Source organism: Magnolia sinica, chromosome 14 (assembly GCF_029962835.1).
Source record: "Magnolia sinica isolate HGM2019 chromosome 14, MsV1, whole genome shotgun sequence".
Lineage (NCBI taxonomy): Eukaryota > Viridiplantae > Streptophyta > Magnoliopsida > Magnoliales > Magnoliaceae > Magnolia > Magnolia sinica.
Genome location: NC_080586.1, coordinates 65,530,837 through 65,547,697, shown reverse-complemented (window position 1 = coordinate 65,547,697; position 16,861 = coordinate 65,530,837). Strand labels below are relative to the sequence as shown.

At 36.8% G+C, this 16,861-nt stretch overlaps 1 protein-coding gene across 7 annotated transcripts in view; it reads left to right on the top strand.

Moving 5' to 3' along the window:
* LOC131226014 (uncharacterized) overlaps positions 1–16,861 on the top strand; it is a 77,390-nt gene that overhangs the window by 47,462 nt on the left and 13,067 nt on the right. For 5 of the 7 annotated variants that reach the window (XR_009161628.1, XR_009161627.1, XM_058221660.1 and 2 more), the window contains 6 exons: positions 6,665–6,913; positions 7,913–7,988; positions 9,143–9,219; positions 9,334–9,383; positions 12,837–12,921; positions 16,156–16,254. Coding sequence is in view for 5 of the 7 variants with exons in the window: in XM_058221660.1 (XP_058077643.1) it covers positions 6,665–6,913; positions 7,913–7,988; positions 9,143–9,219; positions 9,334–9,383; positions 12,837–12,921; positions 16,156–16,254 (636 nt within the window). In the remaining 2 variants the exon portion in view is untranslated. Of the gene's footprint in view, positions 1–6,664; positions 6,914–7,912; positions 7,989–9,142; positions 9,220–9,333; positions 9,384–12,836; positions 12,922–16,155; positions 16,260–16,861 lie in introns of those variants that run through there. The other 2 variants (XM_058221661.1, XM_058221663.1) reach the window with 2 other exon arrangements.

Genomic DNA, 16,861 nt, shown 5'->3' with positions numbered 1-16,861 from the left:
TTTGGGATATGATCTATTTGTAAAGAGGAATCAGGGTTTTAAAAGGAACACCAATTATGGTGCACTCACCCTACATACTTTAGTATGCCCTACACCATTAAAAGTTTGAGTACCTGCCTTATCCATGCATCTAAATTGACCAATTCCCTCCTCTAACCAATGCCATCCATTCTCGACCACAATCACATGTTAGCCCAAAAGGTGGACCATAAGATGTTAACCATTGAATGTCCATCAAGCATGATAAAACACTACTAACAATTAAAATAAAAGATCAACGGTTAAAAACCTTTGATTAAATATTTAAACCCTTTTTAGTGTTGGGCCCATCTAGAAAACCACTTGATGAACAGTCTGATCACTAAGATCTAAGGCACAAATAAGTTCCTTAAGGTAACTAATGGATCTCTTGTCGTAACAAACATGCTTCTTGTACTATATACTAATACATGTGGCTTACCCTCTCATATGCCAACCACTAGTGTAATCTCGCAAGGTGAGTCAAAGCCCGAAACATTAGGACCATGAAGTCTTAACATGACTTCAAGTCTAAGAATTAGTCAAAGTTAGTACATGATGAAGTCAACCCAATCTAGGCATGATGGGTCTCCTAAACCAGAGACGTGATGTGATCCTCCAATGCAAGTGCTCAAAGGGCTTAAGACATTAGAACTTGTATTTGCGAACACTCGCACTCCCATATGGGGTAGGGCCAAAGCACAGTCAACCCGATGGGGAGACCTTTCATCCCAACTCATCATTGGTCCCCACACACATGATGACCATCTAATTGCCAATTCTACTACTATGGTCATGGAATTTAGGGCACTAAGATCCATGAAACACCACTCTCTTTTGGCCAGCAGTTGGTGTGTCTAAACTTATCTTCCCCTAAGACAACTAGAGAAATCCTTCCCTACGACCAATGTTTTAAATATTGACGATATCAGCCGATATATCCCACGATATATCTTGTCTCCCACCTGTGCGATACGAAACGCACAAGTAGTGCCGATATATCCCACATGTTCGATATGATGAGCATTTTCAATTTCCGATCCCCTTTTTTTGTTGAAATTATGTTAAATAGTGTCAAATGGTTATAAATCCATTGGTTCTTCATTTTTGCATGAAAAATTATGGAGTTGGAGTTTTGATTTTGATGTCCATTGGTTCTTCACGTTCTCCGTGTTTTTTGGTTTTGTTTTGTTTTGTTTTTTTTTTTTGTGAAGATTTCCTTCAACCAGCTGTCAATTAAGACTACTTTCGAAATATTTAGGAGTATTTGATGAAATGATCATCATATACACTAATTTCGAAATTTGAGTGTAGGTGGTCCGGTTTGGGAAAATTTTGAAATTTCCTAAATTTCTCCCAAACTGCTTGCAATGTTGCACTCTAAACATGAAATTGAGCATGTATGAGGGTTGATCTACTGATTTGTTAAGTCCATGCCAATTTTCGAAAAATAAAAATCATTTTTAATTAAATTTAATAAAAAATATTAATATTTTTTTTTTTGAAATTACCCTTCAACCAGCTGGTAATTGAGACTAATTTCAAAGTATTTAGGAGTGCTTGATGAAATGATCATAACATACGCTCTAAATGTTATACATTCAATCTGAATATAGTTGTATTAGTTTAGTCAGACAACGCATAGCTTATGATCCTATATAAAGGAAACCTATTATTTGCACTTCTTTTTTGAGATGTTATGATTTAAAAGTGTGTATTAAGGTCTTTTTTTTTTTTTAATTTTTTAATTTTTTTTTTTTAAAAACAATCTCTGAAGTTTCATTGAATAATTCGACCATTTTCCCAATGTTTCCCAAAAAGTGTGATAAATTACCTGATACAAACGATATATCCCATGCGATAATCGATACGTATCTGTATCCCAAGGATGCGATACGTAGCGTGATACCGATATTTTGAACATTGCCTACAACACGTAAAATTATAGATATTTGAGGTTCCTAGACATTTAGTCATGACAGCCATAGTAAAACCAAACACATGTGGTCATCTATTTACATGATTATAACTATCATCATTGGATTTACATTGTACACAACAATACTGACAACTATCTCCTAAATATTAAGCAGATATACTATGCACTGTAGACCATAGAAGACAATGCACATACACACGAATACATAATACACATGTCTCCACACTCCCTTTGTAACTGAGGCATAAATGTCAATCATGCCAGCTCTAATATGAAGTATAAAGTAGAGAGATTGAGGTTAATGAGGAAGAAGATGGAAAGGGGAGAGAAAGAGAGAGAGAGAGAGAGAGAGAGGGCCGAATTTTGTGTTAACCTCAATGGACTAACTCTTTTCTTTGAAAGATGACTATTTTATTGGCTCTTTCTTTGAAAGATGACTATTTTATTGCAAGAGACAAAATTACAATGCATCCCAAACGGGGCAAGAAAAAGAAACGGCTCTCATCGCATGAGGCACCAAAGCACAATCGGTTACATTACTTTTGGCCTTATTAAGGACCCCTGAGATACTCGCCAAAAAATTATTAAAACAATGGTTGTTTTTCTCCTGCCAAATCGCCCACAAACCTGCAAGCAAAGCTAGCCTCCAAACACATTTTCCTACCCTACCCACTCCACCACGCTGAGCCCAAAAAAGATCCAAGATCGACTTTGACATCACCCACACCATCCCAAACAATGAAAAAAATTTATCCCATACCCCCAAACAAACAAGCAATGAACAAAAAGGTTGATCAACTGATTCATTTTCTATCCAACAAAGAGGACAAATATTGATGAGAATTAACCCCTTATCTCGGGGATTATTGATAGCGAGCACCTTGTTCCAACCCACGAACCAAACAAAAACCATAATCTTCTTAGGATCACCATAGGACCATAGGACCAAAGGACGAATGACCTAGGATCTCTCCCACAGAAGATCCGCTAAGCAACATTTAGAAGGATTTGATTGAAAATAAGCTTGACTTACCTTGGAGCAATTTCAACAAGTCCTTGTCGGAATTGAGCACTACACCCAAAAGCAGCATTGAGAGATCAAGAAATTCATCCTCTTTCAAATTCCTTCTACATGGATTCCTTTTACATGGTGGGATCCAAACCCCAGATGAGTCTTGCCACGAGAAGCAATGGGGTATCCGAAGACACCAAAGCCAATCTGGGATAATTGTCTTTCAATCTAGAGCTACCCAACCAAATATCATCCCAAAACTTCACATTATGCCCATCCCACTTCCTTAGCCCCATATTTTCTCATAATTATCTCTTTCTAAAGACTATCCTTTTCCCATCCAAATCTCCATAGCGGCATAGCCATTTAGTTGCTAACTTCCTAATCCGTGCACCTCCACTAGACTTTGGTCTGCATACATTGTCCGATTTCATCAAATGTAATTTCCTCTCCTCCACACCTTTTCATTACAAGTCTCTCCTAAGCCTTACCAACTTTTTCTTTTATCACCCCCCATGGAACATTCGAACAGAGAAAAATAAAATAAAATATAACTTCCCAATGCATAGAGGCAATCCTAGATATGTGAATGGAAGGAACCTGCCCTACATCCAAACACTATGGCCAGCTTTTCCACCACCTCCTTGGGAATACCAATGCCCAACGCTTAAGGGAGTTCACCTTTAAGCCCGATGCCCCTTCAAAACAGTAGATAATCTTCCTCAAATTGTCCACCTGAACCACACGTGTATCACAAAACAAAAGATTATCAGCCGTAAACTGAAGATGAGACACTTGAAGATCTCCCCTATACACTCTAAACCCTGAAATCAAAGCCAAAGATGGTCCTTTCTCCAACATTCTGTTAAGGACTTCCACCACGACAACAAAGAGAAGTGGCGAGAGCATGTCATGTTGCTTTAGGCCTCAAGAGGAACTGAAAAAGCCTTTTCGCGACCCATTAACTAGAATCAAGAACTTGGCCGAGTTAACACATGCAGATCCACTTTCTCCATTTGTCCCCAAGACCAAGTCGACTCAACATATAATCCAAGAAATCCCAATCAATGTAATCATACGCTTTTTACAAATCAAGCTTGTAAACAATGCCACTGCAACCTTGAACCTCTAGTCCATACACTCATGAGCAATCAAAGCACTGTCCATAATTTGTCTACCTTCCACAAAAGCACCTTGAAACTTGGAGATGACCTTTTTGAGAATAGACGTAGAGTCTAGAAGATAAGTTCTTGGCTAGGATTTTGTAAGGGGCCCATAGTGAGCTTATCGGCCTAAAGTCCTACAGACTTTCTGCGCCCTCCCTTGGAATCAATGCTATAAAAGATGCGCCCAACTCCACTGAAAGCCTGCCGCTTTAAAAAAAAAAAAAAAAACTCCTGGATGAAAGCCACAACGTCGTATATAACTAGGCTCCAAAAGATTTGAAAGAAAGCTAGGGGGAAGTCATTAGGACCCGGCGCTTTGCCCCTCCCCAACTCATCCACCACAACTAGCTAGATTTATTCCTCTGAAACTGGCCGCTCTATGAAAGCTGCATCCTCTGCCGAGATGGACTGGAAAGAAAGGTTATCCATCCTTAGCCTTGATACATCCTTTGCAGACAATAAATACTGATAGAAACTAGCAATAGTCTCTCCTACCTTATTCTTCTCCTCTTCCCTAACGTCGTCTCTTTAATATTAAGCAAATACTCGGTGTTTTAAATAGCATACTCTACATAACATGGTGTAGCCTCCACACTAAGTAGCGTATAAAAAGGTGTGTTTCCACTATCGCATTCACTATCTGGTGTGTAGCTTTCACTACACGCGAGCTCAAGGGATGTGTGTCCTTATCCTTAGCATTTTTATTTTTATTTTATTTTTCTTTTTCAATCTCAATTTTCTACCACACTTATTTTTGTGGGTCACAATGCTGTGTATGGCATCCAACCAATCCAGCAGGATTAATACAACCATCATGTGGGCCACCAGGTGAGTTGGAGGCCTGATGTTTGTGGCATTCCATCATTACGGTGAGGCTCACTTGATGCGCAGGTTGGATGGCGTACACAATTACACACAAGATGGTGGGTCCCACACAACCGTTGCATACTTTTTGTGATTTTTTTTTTTTTTAAACTCTAGAATGTCAAATGCCAATTATACATATTTTTTGTTTACCGATAATTCTTGTGATCTTTTATGATGGTTTATAATATCTGTTTTTAGATTTTACTAAGGTATTTAGTGATACTTGCTGGCAGACTTATTGATATGATTGTTTTTGGCTTGAATATGAGTGGGTTTGGCTTTTGATACCTTGTTCTAGATGTGCTTTTACTTGAAACATGAAGGATAGTTTTTCATATCTTTTAAAAAATATATATATTTTTTGACATTTTTATATTTATTCCTACTATTTACCATATTTTTTCTATTATTTTTAATTAAATATCTTGAAGTAGTATGTAGCTTACGCTACATGCTTCAGAGGGGTGAACGCAACACTACTTGGTATTTGCCATTTAAAACACTGGATATACTTACGCTATATATCACAGGAAACAGTATGCACACACATGACTACATAAATACATATATTTCTCTACAAAGTGAAGTGACAATAGATTCGGGTGTGGGTGGGGAAGCATTTGTTTCAAAATATTAGCAAATATTAGTAGCTAGGAAGCAGGGGCAGGAGTGCAAGTTTGAAACGTGATTCAAAGCAGGAGTGATGCCTACTTAGAAGAACTGTGCAACTAAGGTTCACTCACTATTTTGCATGTTCTGGTTGTTCATTCGGTGTCCCACCATGCATTTACATGGCCCAAAAGTAAGGCCAACCCAATCATAAGTTGAGCTACACATTATGAAAGGAACAGGTATATGAAATATAAAATATATGTGCATCATAATTATGAAATGCACTTGAAAAACCCTAAATGGGCTGGGCCAGTGGGCGTTTAGCCACTGCCCAGTTAACGGGCTTGAATTGTAGGCTTGAGCCTGGCCCATGACAGCCCTAGTTATGTGATCCATGAAGCTTTAGGGTAGGTAACCTACTCAGAGCTGTTGTCCGTAGCTGAAAGTATCTATCGCAGTCAAGTTTCCCACTTGATGTGAATCCCCATTGATGGAAACTCCAGAAAAATTGGTTTTATGATACATTAACTCTACTGTTCCAGAAACTGATTCAGAACTTTCCTGGGTGTCTCTCTCATCTTATCCTTGTAGAACTACCAAATCTTTGCCTTGTGTTGGTGATTGGAATAGTTTCTCAGAGCTGTTCAACATATAGATTTGGACAATGCCACCAGTGGATATAATTGAGTTGTTCTTTGTTAGCTCAATAACTCGCACATCTTAGTTTTAGGTTTTGCTCGAAAACCTGCACTCTGAATCAAGTTTGAGTTTCTGTGTATGGTATGAAATTAGCAGGATCAGAATGAGGGAGTCTTTGCTGTTTTATTCTCACAATTATGTTTGTCTTGTACTTCTGACTATTTGTGTATTCCATATTTTGGACCTTTCAAATTTAAAACAGAAGGAAGCTCTTTCGTCTGTAAATCGCTAAAATTTCATCTCTTTCCCTGACTCGAAATCCATAGAGTTATTAAGCCCTGAAGTTTGCATTCTGCCTGCAACAGCCAATGGATTCCACAAGTTTTTTTTTTTTTTTTGGTTGTATTACAGAAGGTTTTGTGGATTGGGCCAGTTGAATTCGGTGCATCAAGAGAGGATACGCACGGGGCATCTGATTTGGCCATGTTGCTTGAAAAAATAAGTGGTGGCTGTGATGTAATTATCGTTGGGAATGCAGCATGCAAAGCAGTTATGGAGACCACAAGTTCTCTTTCATCTTATAGTATGTTTGAGAGCGCCTCAGTTGTATGGGACTATCTTAAAGGAAGAACACTTCCAGGTGTTGCAGCTTTAGATAGAGTATGTATGCTTGCTAGATTTCTATACAGTTGTTCGTACTTTATAACCACAACTGCCATAAATTTACTTGAATTTCATCCATAATGCATTCTTCTTATTGTACATGAAAGTTCATACAATTCTGAATGTTTGAAACAATCTTTTAAGAATTAGGGACATCATCACCATCATAGTCTTGTCCTAGCTATAGTCATGAACATCATTGCAATTGTTGTTATTTTCATAGATTTAAGAGGTTTAAAATTTGTGCTTGATGGCTTCCAATGTTCTTTAGGATTTCTTTTATTAAAATCACTTTCTGATTTTATTTAGAGTTTCTTCTTTTAGTTTATTAAAATTTCCTTTTTTTTTCTCAGAGTTATTAGGGGTTGTTTATTTAGAAATGAAGTATGGAGTATGTCTTTGCAAATTTTGACTTTTATGAACAAAATTCATTCTTTTAATACTTCTTTGTTAACTCCTAACAGTTGAGAGATATTTATTGCATTTTTTTGACAACTATGTCATGGTCTTTGATTTCCTATCAATTTCCTTAACCCCTAACAGATGAGAGATACTTTCCTAACCCCTAACAGTTGAGAGATACCTCCCTCCCTCCCTCCCTCTCTTCAAACTTTGGAGATGGTTTTTTACTTGTCCGATTTTTTAAGCATTTTGAATTTTTTTATTCAATCCTTTTTTTCCAGATTTGTGTTTATTTTCCTATTCCCTTTGTTTTTTGGCTAATAAATACAAAAGATTATGTATGGGAAGAAATTATTTGTGATAAAATGGTATTTGGAACTTTGTAAAAAATACTCTAATTTCTTTTTTGCAAGTAGTGTCAAAGTTACTATCTATATGCTTTTTAATTCCAGATTAAGCCTTTTTGATAATTCCAGATTGAGCTGATGGTGCTAAAAGATTATTTATCATGGTATCACATTGTTAGTTTGATCATTTTTTATAATTATGACATCTGGTTGTCATTCACCAGATTGGAGCATTTTCTTTCTACAGGCATACCCTTTTGAGCTCGACTGGAATGCTATATTTGCCGATCCATCTCTGCCTTTAACGGTTGATATAGGAAGTGGTATCATTTTTCCAACCATTCTTGTTATTCAGAAGTAGTGCTGCAGCTGTTAGTAATTGTATTTTAAATTTTAAAAATTGATACTTGTAATTCATTAACTGGAAATAATAATATCTGAGGCTGGAAATAGACCAGAACGGACCTTTGAAAAACAAATAATTGTGAGTAGGGCCAGTTTGAGTGGTTCAAAAGTCAGGTCCAACCATTGCCACCAAACTTTGTGGTTTGATGTTCTTCATATTTTTTGTGCAGTCTCTGCCCTTCACATAATCATTCATTTTTTGAAGAAATATGATATTAGGAATGCTAATTGATTAGAGCTATTTTGATGCGAAAATTAAACACTTTCTGTTGGAAAACTCTGGGACATATGAGTCAAGGCCTCTCTCCATCAAGATCCATCATAGATGGACCATGGCCTAATTACCTTGGTTGGACATCCCAACCATTTGTTTGGAGGAAAACATGAACAGCTAAAAAAAGGTTGACCAACGGTCCAGAATTCCATTTTCTGAAAAGGAACTGCATGCTGCTTTCATATTTTAACAGGAGGGGAAGAAGGGAAGATATATGCTTTGGTGGCATTAATATCTTTTAAAGATAGCTTTTATCATACTTATCTGCAAAATGCACTTATCCATAGTTCTTACAAATGGATTTTGATATATGCTTTGGTGACGTCAAGATTTTATATATATGGCTTTTATCATTTATGCAAAACACGCTTACACATAGGGCTTTCAAATTGATTTTGAAACCCAGCATTGTTTCGAGAAGAAACTTCATTCTGTTTCATGAACAGAGCATGGACAACTACAAGTGATGAGCTTTTTTGCTGTATTAGAAAGAAAAATTGTTAGGAGATGTCTGAGTGAGGCACAGGGCGGAATTGTAGGTTTTATCAGCGCTCTCCATATGTCACATTAGTTATATATGAAAAGATCATCAACTGTTCACCCAAGATCATCAACTATCCACGCTGTTTCAATCTAGAAAAGGAAAAGCAGTATTTGGTCTAGCTGGATGTATCTGACTAATAAATTGGACCTTACTAATAAATTGGAAATTTTTATTTAGTAAATGTTTTCTTGATGTGCATGCACTGTAGTTCCATTGAATTCTCAACCCTAATCATTCTGGTGATTATGATGCAGGAAATGGTTTGTTTCTATTTAAAGTGGCTAGGAGATGTAAAAGTGTGAATTTTCTTGGGCTGGAGATAAATAAGAAGGTAAATATTTCTTCTTCTTCTTCTTCTTCTTCTTCTTCTTCTTCTTCTTTTTTTTTTTTCTTTTTAATTGGTGAAAGCAACTTTCATACTTGAACAAATTTTGATCTGGTACAGCTTGTGAAACGATGTCTAGATTTTGTTCAACAACAAGGCTTAAAGAATGTGTGAGTGCTCTTCCTTTAAGCAGGGTTAATTTGGATCTTTTTACTAGATGTAACATAGACTTCTCTATTACTTCTCTGTGTTTCCCGGTACATTGTACTTTCATAAAAGATGCATGTTGAGAACTTTTATTCTAGTTGAATCTTACAAGACGTATGGATGCCTAGTTGTCAGCATCATCATCTAAGCCCTATCCCAACTAATAGGGATTGGCTACACCAATCATATTATGCAATTCTACTCTATCGAGATCAGATCACAGTTAAATGAGAGGTCATCAAATACTGTCCACCTCCACTCATGCCCTTTTGGGCCTGCCCCTTGCCCTTTTATAGCCCTCAACTTGAACCAACCAACTCCTGACCAAGGTATTCAATAACGATAATGGCAAACGTAACAGCTGGCTGTTGTACCAGTATGTTACAGACCATAACAGCTGTTACGGCCCCACAACAGTCATTTTTTTAAGGCGAAAAAAATACTTTTCTGGTTTTGAACGTGTATTCTTTTTTGGTTTTGACCATGTTTAAGATGGTGTAACGGGCCATTTGTTGGTATGAGTGTTGTCTTGGGCTGCCTAATGATACTTTTTAAGTATTTGTCCGAAACTGGTATATCTCTCGATACGTACCAGTATCATCCAGGAACAAGACGGCTACATCGGCCCAAAAGAGTCCAATACAATGCAATACGGGGCAATATGAACCCATATTTGTGGTGAATGAATGAAACCTGATGCACCAATTTTGAACCTTGTTAATATTATTTCCTACATGGCCATTTAAGTCCCCCTCCTATAAATATCCTCTTTCCATTTGGAATTCATGTATTAGTCCATCCATGTCCTCCCAAACTTTTTTCACTTGGTCCCATGTATGTAGGATATGTTAACTCTCCTTCGTTTCATCGTCTCCGTGAACACCACACTCTTATATGTCATAGTTCCTACATTCCATGGCAAGACAGTGTCTATCGTTCTGGACTTGCTTCTTTATCCGTGCTTATCTAAAATGGCACAACTGCGCAGCGTTACGGTGCATGTAACATCCCATACTTTTTCACCCTTCCCTACTTTTTCACCACAACTGGGCATCGTTACGGTGCATCGCTCCAACCTTGTCCATTTCTAACTGAACCTAGGTGCCAGTGCAACGTGTCACTTGCATGAAACTCCCTATCATTAGCTTGAAATGTCGTGTCAAGAAGACCCATGAGAAAAGGACATTGCAAAAGTTTAAAGCCAGTTGCCAACCTGACACAATCCTTCTTTATTGGGGTTTGGGACCAGCAATGAGAGGACAAAAACTCAAGCAGAGTTATAAGATGCACAGATTCTTATTAATAACTAATTACTATTATTGGCCTATCCTGAATCCTGATCAATCAAAATCAAGTTTATTTTGTGGATGTCATCACCCAATGCGCCCAAGCTCTAGCGTCATTGTTTTGTTCTAAGTCTGGGTGAAAGAAATGTTTATTTCATATGTTGTAAAGCTCCAGCTTCAACTTGTTGTCCTGGTGGTAGACTCACAACTCACAAGAGTTTCAACACCAGGTCAAGGGTTCAGTACCCATAGGTGGCGAAATCCCACTATGGCGAGTGTGTGTGTGTGTGAAATAACAACTTGTACTCTGATCATATTAGTAGGTAAAATTGCATGCAACACATGAGTGTAAGTTTCCAAGGACATTATAGATTGGATCACAGATGCCAGAAGTAAGTTTTGTATATCTTAAACATTAAAACCTGATCACAATGACAGTGGACCACACATATAATGCCTGATACGTGCACAACCTATGACAGCAGATGTGATTTTTGTCATTTGTTGTGGATGTTAGATGGATAATTGTCATTTTGGAAGAAATGAACGTCAAGGAATTTTTTGGCAATGTTGAGAGTCTTTTTAGCCGTTTATGGAAAACTATTATAGGTTTAATTGATTTGAAGTTTACATTGACTGTTTAACACTACATCAGGTATGCTGTTAACTTTGAAAACTCAGGATACGTAAAATATTTAAATGACAGTTTTTGGAACTCAATTCATGATAGTTTTACAAGAGAGAGAGAGTGTCATATGTATAGGGTCTACTTCTTGACAAAATCTAGATTATCATCTTTCTTGAAGAAAATGAAGGGTCCTTGTAATGCAGTTTATATTGAAATAAAGGCCTTGTCACTACAAGTTGTTTTCGTTTCCAGAAAAGGACCCTGATCTTTGTTCAAGAGGAATTTGAAAATAGGTGGACAAAAGACAAAAGGCAAAGCGTTTCAAATAATTTAAGGTCAAAAGGGTGGGTTATGGGCTACACTAAGCTTTGCCAAAAAGGTGGTGCTTCAGATGTTGTATGGGTGTTGCATGTACAACAGTTCGGACCTTCCACATCATAGACCCTATTCTGGATTATTCATTTTCTGAAAGTTGCACAGCCTGGACCAGCTTAACCATCTGATTTTGCTTGTTAAATCTGGATAGCTTCCGACCTACTTTTAATCGTCCCATTGATGACCACTAATCATTCTATTGGGATTGTTCAATCAGGTTATTTTTCTTTCTATGATCCGTCCTCAATGTTGATTTGGAAGGTCCATATTGTTGTAAGTGTACTTGCTTTCCATGTGTATGGTAGATGAGTCACCACCATTTTGGGAAATGGTGGTGAACACACATCATAGCACTCTCCATTCCTCGAGAAAACCATACTTATGGAGGAATTCTAAGACTACTTGAGTGAGTGGACTTTTTCGCTTGCTCTCACATGTGGAAATGAGGCAAAGGAGTTGCAAACTGAAGCCGCTCAACAGGGGATCCGGACTAAGTAGATTCAATGTCCCAAAACTCATGCTGTATGATCATCATGTGGACAATATGGGTAGAAAAGAAATGAATGGCCATGAAAAATTAACTGAAGGTTCAAATACTATATATGGATGTCGCTCACCTGATGTTCATGTTGGCCTAAATTATAAGAAACATGGAATATAAAGTGTGGATAGCGTTACGAGAGAGTTGGATCGTAAACACGTATGTGTCATTTTTCATGTGACTAGGCTTAAGATTCCTCACTTGTTGCCCCCTACGCACACACACGCATGAACGACTCACCCTTCACCCCTCAGGGTCCACCACACTGTCACTCTCTTAGTCTCCACTACCTTTCTAGTCCTACAACATCACTTCACAAGTTTGTGCAACATGATTTCTTATCTTTGAAAATTCTTCTTTACAAATGTTGTGCTTTTCATCCATGGCTCCTGCCAAGCATATCATACACACTCCATCTAGTGTTGTATGCTGTGTTACTTTGTCCTTTACAAACATATTATCAAAGCACAATTGTCATTGTACAATTCTTAAGCCAGTATTTTATTTGCACTTATTCACCTATTTCTTCTAAGACTTCCTTCTTAATTATGTTAATCTGACCCTATGTTTGACTTTGTTGTACTAGATATTTCATCTCAACAAATGCAACCACTACATTTCGCTCCATAACTTCTAGTTATCTTGGAGAGATGGTTCTTGTTTCAATACAGGTATACAAGTTTCTTTGCATTCTTATGGCATTGTTTTGTTGTGTCCGTGGTTTTATTGGCTTGTGTTCAAATTCTTTTTGTGCTTCTGCTTTTTAGCACCAAAATCATGTTGTCTATCCATCGTTATAACCAATGTTCAGAATATCATTATCGTTACATGTATCAAAGACTGAGGATACCTAAACATGTATCGACATTGCCGATATTATTGCCTATACCCGAAAAAATATCGCTGACTGAGGAGTACATTGGGACAAAGGTGGCATCTTTTAGTGGAACTTCACGAGATGTAAAAATACACATGTTTACACATTTAGGAATCAAATATTAAAAAAAAAAAAAGAAAAAAAAAAAAAAGAAAAGAAAAAGAAAAAGAAAAAGAAAAAACAACTATATGTGATAAGTTTCCATTTAATAGGAGCCTAAACCATGTGTTATCTAAAAAAAACCAGCGCAGTTATAACCAAAATGAATTTATATCATTCAAATATCATACACTGCAAGTAATAAAAGATAAAGGAGGAGTGATTGAAATCACCTAAAGAACAAATCGCCCAAAAAATCCTACAAAAATGATGAAAAAAAAAAATCGATTTTTGGGAACTTCTCTCAAATCCTCTCGAAGACTCCGGTATTCTTCCATCAGAGTTCTCTGAGTTTGTGCCATTTCAGCCATTCGCTCATCGACAGTCGGTGGTGGACCCTGACTTGTTCCCGCCATGTATACGACAACTTCTCTGCTCCCTGACAAAGTTGTTGCCGGAGTGGAATAAGAGTGCATCGGGGTGACAGGGCTTGATAAGAGAGGAGTCCTGTTGGGTTGTTTTACGCTTCCACAGGATTCATTTGATTTTGATATGGTTTGTTGGGATCCCATTCGCGGAAATATGGTGGCTGACAAATTCTCTACAGGTGACTTGCCATTTTCTTTTCTTGTCCATCTGACATTCGTGGCAGGTAATGCCGGGAAGTCTTGGGCTCAATGGAAAATATCAGCCATGTCAATATCATCACTGATATTATCCAAAATATTGGCGATATCTAGAATTTTTCTGCTTGCTTGGGTTTCTGTATTGCTGACCCTTGATACTGATATTATCAATGATATTATAGAAAATATCACCAATAATTGGAACACTGGCTATAACTAGGTGAGTTTCTTGTTTATTTCTAAAAGGTTGGTTGTGCCTTAATACAAAATTCGAAATTAAGTGCCTATTTTGTTGGACTATAGAAAGCCTCCATGTTTCTGTATTTGATCTTGCTGTCATTAATTTTCATATCTAAACACTTCAATTAGCTTTCCTTTTGAAAAAAAATAAATAAATTCACCTCATATTTCTCTTCTAAGTTTTGAATAATTTGAAGGTACACTAGAGGAATGATGGAGATTGTTTCCTAGTTTTTACGATTGTGGATCTTCATACTTTGTGTTTGGATGGCTTAAAAAAATTTATAAAAAACTAATACCAAATTTTTATTTTTATTTTCTTAGTCACCATCAAATTATAGACTCTGATGCAATAAATCTCAACTCTAGCATTTTAGTTCTTCTCACAGTAGCCACCTTCTAGGAATCTTCAGTGATACTCCTTTAGACAAATACGTTTGGTCAGAAGCCTTTAATAGATCATTCCCAAAGTGTACTTTTTGAGGTTGCATGAGGCAGTCAATTTATCATCTCCCCCTTTCAAGGAGCTTTTGATAGGTACACAGATCCTGGTTGGAGTCCTGATCTCGAATTAGTATATAGACATAAGAGATGGTGAGCTGGGGGGGGGGGGGATGTGATGTGCAAAGTTGACATGGGGAATGGTTACAATCATGTAGGTTTGGTTTCTTAGGTTATATTTTATCTTGAGGATGGGTTCAAGAGCTGCTTGTGAATTAGAGAAAATGTTGCAATGATGCATTTCTTCATTCTTATCAGGGAATGTCCTTCTGGTTTCTTGAACAATATGAGATGGTTTAAGGCAAGAGATCTCCTATGCCTTTTCTTTTCACTATAATAATCATGTACATTTGGGTTTATTAGAATTAAATAGCGAATAGCATGTAGCATGGCATTCAATCTGCAGAGTGAGGCATAAGCTACATAGCGTGTAGCATAACGTCGTAAGCTACATCTTACTTCTAGATTTTTAATTAAGGTTGCACTTGGTTGCACCAAATATCATGAAATTTCACGATATTTTGCACCAAATTAGACTGATGAATAATGGAATTCATGATATCTGGTGCAACCAGCACAACATAAAAGAATAGAAAAAACTATGGCAGAGATTAACCATAAAAGATAAGGAAAGAGTAACAAAACTGGTTTAATACTATTATTTTTTTTATTTTACTAAATCACCAAAAAGATTAACTAATTTTTATTGAAAAATAGAAAAATGTAACAAATCATTGAAAACATTAATTGACTTTTTTTAGTGAAAAATAAGTTAATAGTGTAAACTACATAGCGTGTAGCATAGGCTATGTAGCATGTCGTGTAGGCTACATGAACTTAAGCTATTTAATGAGTTACATAGTGTTTAGGCTAAGCTACGGTACATAGCGTCAACTACATGCTGAATAGGGTAAGCTATTTAAAACACTGATTAGATTATTTGTGATCCAAGGATTATTTTTAGAGCCGCTTTTAGGTTAGAGAATAAGTTGCAGTGATGCATTTCTTCATTCAACCGCTTTTTTATATGATCGCGTATCTTTGGAGAAAGTTGAGACCTTATGCATCACATCAAGTTGCTTTTTCCTGTGGAAAAGAATTATCATATTCGTTTCATAAATTAGCCATCATGTTCAGTGAGTTATAAGTTCCATTTCATTATGGAAAAAATCACTCTATGTGCGAATTTATTTTTCTTTCAGCATGGGACCTTTGATACAAACACAAATGTCCATGCTTCAATAGCTTCTTAATGATATGATCTCCCATCTTTGGAGGAAGTTAAGTCATTTACAGATACATGTATATGCGTCACTTCAAGCTGCCTTTTTTTTCTTTTTTTTTTTTTCTGTGGAAAGTAATTTATTTTATATCATATTTGTTGCTTGGAGTGGCCCTCATGTTTAGCAAGTTATTAGTTCCATTTCATCATGAAAAATTTCTTTCTATGTGGGAATTTACTTTCTGGTGTGATGCTTCACAACAAATTCTCATTATATTGTTCTCATCAAAATAATCATCATACACTCCAAGTTTAGGCTGAAGTTTGTTATTCCATTTAGTGCCCCAACCCTGACTTCAACAAAACAGAACAGAGATGGAGAATGTTGCAGCGGGGACTTATAGAAGCAATTGCAGAACTGCTTGCGACTGATGGAAAGGTACTTGTCTTTCGTTTCTGCTTCTTTCAATAGTATCTTTCAACTTCTTGGGCCTTTTCCTTCATGAACGCCCTAACTCAAGCCTGCATTTTTTTATAACATATATCTCATATTAGCATGTTTATAGCCATAAGTCATGCTAGTGATGCCATAAACTATAAACATGTTATACCATGTATTCATGAGCAGTTATGTTTCTGATCATGACAATTACATCACCAGACGATGAAATGTCTAATACGTGGAGTTTCATTGACTCGTGAACATGTTAATGGCTAGACACAATGGTCACAGAAATTCAGGCTCCAATTAGGGTTGTCAATGGATTGGATCTTGATCTAGATCCGATTCGTATTTCATCCGATTAAATCCAATTCTGATCCAATAACTGGATCTATCGGATCAAGTTCGGAAACAGGATCTGTTTATAATCAGATCGGATTTAGATCCACCCCGATTCGATTTGATAAAGATCTGATTCGATATATCTCTAATATATATAATTTCAGGACAATTTTACCCTCACAAATTGCAAGGGGATTTGAAAATTAGTGAGGTATTTTTATATAGAAAAAGGGGAAAATAATTGGTGCAACCCAGTTATCAA